The 7,325-nt window shown below is 28.0% G+C and overlaps 1 protein-coding gene across 1 annotated transcript; it reads left to right on the top strand.

Moving 5' to 3' along the window:
* The first annotated feature begins 3,888 nt into the window (after positions 1 to 3,888).
* LOC132948441 (uncharacterized) lies at positions 3,889 to 4,395 on the top strand. The gene is made up of 2 exons (XM_061018893.1): positions 3,889 to 4,118; positions 4,185 to 4,395. The coding sequence occupies exons 1-2, from the start codon at positions 3,889 to 3,891 to the stop codon at positions 4,393 to 4,395; spliced, it is 441 nt and encodes a 146-aa protein (XP_060874876.1).
* The last annotated feature ends 2,930 nt before the right edge of the window (positions 4,396 to 7,325 follow it).

Genomic DNA, 7,325 nt, shown 5'->3' with positions numbered 1-7,325 from the left:
TTTTGGTTTCAACCAATTAAGACCATATGCATTTTCATAATGTGTAATAATAAAATAAGATAAATAGTAAATAGTTAATTAGTTTAATAATAATAATTTTAATTGTTTGTTTCATGGTGTTTAGAATAAAAAAATAAGTACATACAGTTAGAAAAAAAAATTAATTAAATTACATTTTTTAATTTTTTTAATTATACTTAGCTCTAGTTTAGTCAATTTTGGGTTTAAGACACAAGTTGATACATCAAAATTTTTTTTTCATCTAGCAATATTGCCGAATCGATGTTTTTTTACGTTTTATAGAATGAATTCATACACGATACACTTATCTATAATTTAACACTATTGTGTTTATTGTTTAACTACATAATTACTATAACTATTTACTTGTTTGTATTTAAAATTATTATAACTTATACTATGTTAATACTTAACACTCGTCTCTGTAGAGTGAAAACACAAATAAATAAAAGTTATTTACAGACTACTGACTATGTGGATGATCGGTGAATAATGTAGGAGAGATATACGTAAAATACTGTGTGTGCAGGAAGGTGGACGATTCGTCCGAATGTGGTCCATCTAAAAGGAAGATGCCACAACGACCACTGCTACTACACACGCGTCAAACGTTGTAATAAATTAGCATATTTATACGTAACTAGCTGATCCCGTGCACTTCGTTGCCCGTTAAATGTACCAACTCTATATGACTCAAACTTTGTTCAATTCGTTATTTAATATTCGGTGTATGGTGTTCGAAATGTATCTTATCTTTCTGTTTCCTGGAATAAAAATTCTGATTCGCAGCAGTATATTGTCAGGTAGGCAATTTACCTGTGGTAGGTCGCGGACCCAGTGCTGTTTGTACGTAAGTGTAGGATTTAACTCTAAATTATCGAAGTTATACCAAGTTAATTTTGATATTATAATATAATTCGAATTGATGCCAGCTTGTACCTGATCCGCCCGAATAACCAATGGCAACCAATAATAAATAATTACTAATTTCTACTGTAGAGTGTAACCAATGGCAACTATTAATAAATAAAAATAAAATTTCCAATTTCCATCTTGAACCTCAATCTCCCTGTTTGAGCAGCTATTTAAAATGCGAATTTCGAAAAATCCTTTCTTAGTGCGCCTATACATAGTAATAAGTACGTTTACTGAAAATTTCATATCCATAGCTTCAGCAGTTCCGGCTAGGCGATGATGAATCACCCAGGACAAGTCTTTTTATATATATAGATAATAATATGATATGTCGGACTATATGCATATGTGCAATGTGCATATCATATTGTGTTTACGCGTCCTGATGTCATTTAATGCTGACGAGTGGTTTTATTTTATTAGTCTAATGGATTTGTGTAAAATAATATAAACGATGAAAAATTCTATACTACCTCATTATATTTTATGTCTGATGTAGTAATAATTATTATATACACGTTATTTGAATATATACTCTAATTCACTCACCTACGTATTATTCAACATTAAGCCGATGTATATATTCGTCGTAGATAGGTATCTCCACTACGGGGTACTGTTCGATGCTCGAAGTCACTGCGACGTATATTATATAGATATTACTAACCACTGTGTGACGGGGAGTTATAAGACCATTCCCTCGGGGGTTTTTACATTTTTATATAGATATATACGTGTATATATGTCGTGATTCGATTTGTATTAATTCACTAGTTATTGAACTAATAAGATATTGAGATGTACTTTTTTCCAAAGTTATTTTTATAGAATTGAAGTAATTCAAACACCGTTTATAATATAACAATATGTTAATTTGTTCGACTTTTACTGCCATTATTGTTTACATTGATCCAGATACCATTAATCCAGGTACTTTATTTATAATATAAGCTAAATGTTTACTCATAGTTCTTAAGAACTAAACTATACATTTTATTTGATTCTAAATGTCCCTACATTCGTATAGGTACTCGTATCATAAGTAATTTTCAGACACCGATTGCCAACCTAATGTAATTTAAGTTATAAAATGCTAATGGTATGGTTAAGTTCTAAATTATAATATTCTTATGCTAATGATGCTAAGTGATTACTAATAGTCTAAGATCTAAATAATAATAAAATCATGTAATAACTAATAGCTATACTTAATACGTCTTATGATCTAAATAATAATACTATGTAATATTGTAATAAGTAATAACTACACTTATATACTAGGTAGGCAGTCTTGGGTAGTATTCCGAATAAAGTATTCCGAATACAGTATTCGGAATACTATTTAGGTATTCAGAATACTTTTTAAAATACTTTTCCTAAAAGTATTTTACGCAGTATTCAGAATACCTTCGAAAGTATTCCAAATACTATATTCGGAATACTTTAATAGTATAACAATATATTTTTTTAGGATTTTGGTTATACAATTTAAAACGAAAAATAGAAAACGTATAATTTTTGCAGGAAATTTCAAATTTGTAGGTAATTCAGTAATCGATATTTGATAACATCTATCAATATATTTTAATATCATACATTCATACAATAATAAAATTATGACCGGTATTGGTTTATATCATGTTTAGTGTTTACTGATTAGTGGTTACCGATCAGCGATACCGATTGCAATAACAAGAATGCTATAAATAAATTTGTATATTAAAGACTAATGGGTATTGCCGTGTTGCTTATCTTTTATATTTTATCTACTGTGACTGAACGTCTGTCTCTGACGTCTCTGTAGTCTGCACATCGTTGTACCCATACTAACTATGGTCTATGGTCTATGAAAAGCCAATAAGCCATTGAGAAATGCATAATGAAGTGCGACAGTGACACATCACACATTATATTGACATAGTATATTATTAATTTATTGTTATATTCTATTTTACGTATTTTTGTTTTCAACGTGTTAAATTATTAATTTGCGAGTTAACAATTATGGCAGATAAAACTTTAAATAGTGTAAATAGTGACTACCGTCTTCCTTGGATTAAATATGAAAATATATTTAAAATTGTAAAATTAAAAGAAGATTTTGAATCATACCAAAAATATTTGGTTCGTTGTAAATATTGTGTATCAACTAAATTATTAACAGCAGACACAAGGACATGTTCAAATCTGTTAAAACATTTAGAAGTAAGTACTTATTCCAACGATTAATACTTTGTATCTTTGTCCTACTATTATTATAATTATAATAAAAGTTTAAACAGATTATTTTCGGAGCATTGTATAATATATTACCTACTATATTAGGTATATAATACCTATTACCTAATACCTAAAAATTATAGAGAGGTTACCTAATTTATTTTAGATGCAACATAAAAATGTTTGGACTTCGAAAAATAATGAGACTGTCGAAACTCAAACCAAATTGAAGAGAACAAGTGATTATGTTACAGAAGAAACAAATGAGAGCTTAAATTTGGTGAAAGAAAAAAAATCAAAATTTACTACTATATTAGATTTTTCTAGAAAAAATACTTTGACATCTCAAAGTAAGTCAAATTTTAGTTTTAAATTGTTGATTACAAAATATTTTACCCTTTGCCTGTAAGTTAATATTTGCGGAAGTATACTACCGAGGTATAGTCCATTAAAATTAATACAATTATTCTAAAAGTTTGGTTAAATGAACCAGGTTCAGGTTTTTTTTAAGAATCCTTATAAAAATATCTGTGATAATTTAGGATATAGCTGTGTTAGTCAATTCAAAGTTTTTTTTATGAAGTTAAGTTTTTAGCTAACACTAATAATTATTATTTTCACATTTATAAATTGGGTAATTTATTTGTATAGTAAATTATTTTTTACTACTGCTGTAAAATTATATAGTTTTAATTGTTTATAAATATTCATATTTTAGAGGAGTTAAATTTGATGATTCAAAATCTAGTCATTAATGCTTCATTGCCATTTAATTTAGTGGAGCATGAAGACTTTAAAAAATTGATAACAGTTGGATATAATGGTTGCCATGTATTAACAAGGAAAACATTGATGAAAAATATAACTGTTCAACATGAAAATCTCATACTTACAATGAAAGATGCATTTTCCAAAGTCGAATATTTGACCACAACAGCTGATTGTTGGTCTATTTTTAAAAGGTGTAGCATTAAAATCATTATGTACATTAATATATTATAAACTTATATATAAAATGTTTTTTTCAGGTCATATTTAGGGTTGACATGCCATTGGATTAATCCAAACACTCTTGAAAGAGTATCTTGTTTGTTGGCCATTAAAAGAATAAAGGGTAGTCATACGTATGATATATTAGCTAAAGAAATGGAATCAGTATATTTGTACTTTAATATTAGTGATAAAGTCATATATACAACTACTGATAACGGATCAAATTTTGTCAAAAGTTTCCAGTAAGTTTTAAAATAACTGGTTAACTACGTTTTGATGCTGAATAAATGCTGGATTCAATTATTATTTATAAAACTTTGATTAGTATACTGTTTACCTATTAATTATATATAATAAATAATAATTACGGTTCCTATTGGTATGTTTGATGATAAAAATGTGAATTATTTTCAGAATGTTTGGTCAATCTTCAGAGGTTCAAGCTGTTTATAATAACCAAAAAGAAACAGAAATACTTAATTCTTTGGAAGAAATGAACGAAGAGGAAAATGTACATGACAATGATGGGGAAAGTAATATTGAAGAAGAACAAGAAGAAGACATTGAGTTTTCTAGTATACCAATTTCTGAAATTCTAAATAATGAAGAATTTAGTTTAAACCCACAAAGCAATTCTAATTGGGAAGAGACCTTACTGTATAATTTGCCCAAACATCACCGATGTGCTTCACACACCCTCAATTTAATCGCTACAGCTGTAAGCTACATTTATATACCTATATATTATAAATTAATTCTTATTTCTTATTTCTTTTTTTCAGGACATTGAAAAGGCTTTAAAAGGTAATGATGACAAAAATGTAACCAGCAGATGTTTATTGGGAGCATATAAAAAGCAAAGCAGACTAACATTTGCAAAATGTCAAGCTATTTGGAACAAACAGAACCGTTCTAGTCAAATGGCTGACATAGTGAAAACCAATTTGGATGTATACTTAAAAACTCCTAATGATACCCGTTGGAATTCCTGGTTTGATGCTATAAAATTTCTTATTATTCATTTTAAAAAGAGCCCTTCTACATTTTACAAGATATGTGATGCCCTTGCAGTTAATCGTTTTTCTAAAACCGATATAGAATTTTTGGAGGAGTATTTACTAGTAATGGAGCCTCTGTGTGTGTGTCTAGATGTATTACAAGGGGAAAAACATATGTATTTTGGTTACTTATTACCATCTATCACATCACTCAAACAAAAATATGATGATATACTATCAGAAAAAAAATTAATATTTTGCGATTTTCTGGTTATTTGTCTTAAGAATAGTGTAGAAAAACGTTTTAATAAACAGCTCAGTGATCCATTTTTATTGTCTGCTACACTTTCTCATCCATACTTCAAAACGGCTTGGCTTAATAATAGCGATAAAAAAGATACAGCTTTATCATTTTTTAAGCACTCATGTTTAGAAATGTTTGAGCAACAAAATGTATTGGAATGTGAATCATCAGACAGTGACGATACAAATAATTTTTTTGATTGGTCAAAAAATAAATCGAAATTAACTCTACCTTTGGAACAGGAAATATCAAATTTTTTTACCAAAAGTCCAACTAAAAGCTTAGATTCTTTAATTGAAACTCCAACAATAAGAAAAGTATTTGTAAAATTCAACACACCACTGCCAAGCAGTGCAGCTGTAGAACGTGTCTTTAGTGTTGGCAGTGCCGTATTGACTAAAAAAAGAGGAAGAATGACAGATGAAAACTTCGAAAAAACATTAATGCTAAAATGTAACAAACATTTAATTTGAAAATATTTTAATATTTTGTTTAAATAAATACTTTTACCTAATTTAGTATGTATTGTTTTTAACTGTGCCTGTCCTGATGAAAGATTTTATGCTTTGATAATATAATTAATATTATTCATAGAAGATAATAATATTGCAGATAATTATTAATAAATATTATAATATAATATTGTAAATCATAAATAGTCATAGTTAGGTAATGGTATATTATAATTTTAATTTACAAACAATATATTATATATTTAAGTATTGGCTATAGTTCCCCCAAAGCAGTTATTATTTTATTAATATCTAAAAAAAAATATTTTAAAAGTATTTGGAATATTTTTATAGTATTCTAAATATTTTATTCAGAATACTATTTTTATGATGTATTCGAATACATATTCGGAATACTATTTTTCCTGAGTATTCGAGTATTTATTCCAAATACTTTTAAAAAGTATTTTACCCAAGACTGTAGGTAGGTACACTCAAATAGTTAGTAAATACGATACTTAAATTCAATTACGCTAATGGCTATTGTGCTTTAAGGATTAAAATTAAATACACCATGGATGTTAGTAGGTCAAATAGGGAAATAAAATAACAAGTGAATTTGGTCAATAGTACAAAATAGATAACCATAACCCTACAATCATAACCGGATGTTTGAATAACTCAGTAAACATACAAGTGTGAACGCTAGTACTCGTTTGTATGGCAAAAACATATCGAAGTGCATTATTATATTGGCATGATGCGTCTTGAGATATTTTACTAAGAGCCTGGACGGTGTGTAAATTTCGTTTAATCCTTATAATATAGGATCATTGTAGGGTCATCCTTTCTACTATTAAGGACTATCGGTTGAACGTAACGTTAAGGGATCTAAATGCACTCGTAAATTTATGTATTACGAGCTACCGTTACTATGGTATCACCAGAATAAGAGAATTTTTCTTGTTTCGCAGAACACCAGTGCGTTCGGGCACACGTTTTTAGTTTTTTACCTATATATGGCATACGTATATATTATAATATTACATTAATTTATATCGAGTCATCTCGCAGCCCCTATATGGCCAGTGGTCACATCATAACCTAACCTAATATCAGCTGTCCTATGTTTTTATATTTTAAAATATACAATTTGGAAATATTGTATATACATCACTGGTCATAAACTTCAAACGTGACTACCTTACTAGTCACGGTCGCCATGAGCGTGTCAAAGTATCCTAAACTATAAAATTATTAAATATTAAATATTGCAAACAAAATAAAAATTGTGTTGTATTAATATTATATGATACATTTCAATTTAATTTTTTTAAATCGGTATTTTATACCTATTTAAATTGAAATCTATATAAGTATAATACCTAGGCACACTTTTTCAATTTAAATATTATAACACTT

Source organism: Metopolophium dirhodum, chromosome 7 (genome assembly GCF_019925205.1).
Source record: "Metopolophium dirhodum isolate CAU chromosome 7, ASM1992520v1, whole genome shotgun sequence".
NCBI classification, from domain to species: Eukaryota; Metazoa; Arthropoda; class Insecta; order Hemiptera; family Aphididae; genus Metopolophium; species Metopolophium dirhodum.
This window is presented reverse-complemented; position numbering and strand designations above follow the sequence as displayed.

Coding starts and splice junctions, on each gene's coding strand:
- LOC132948441 (XM_061018893.1), top strand. CDS start 3,889: ATGATTCAAAATCTAGTCATTAATGCTTCATTGCCATTTAATTTAGTG. Junction 4,119..4,184: donor TGTTGGTCTATTTTTAAAAG/GTGTAGCATTAA, acceptor TGTTTTTTTCAG/GTCATATTTAGGGTTGACAT.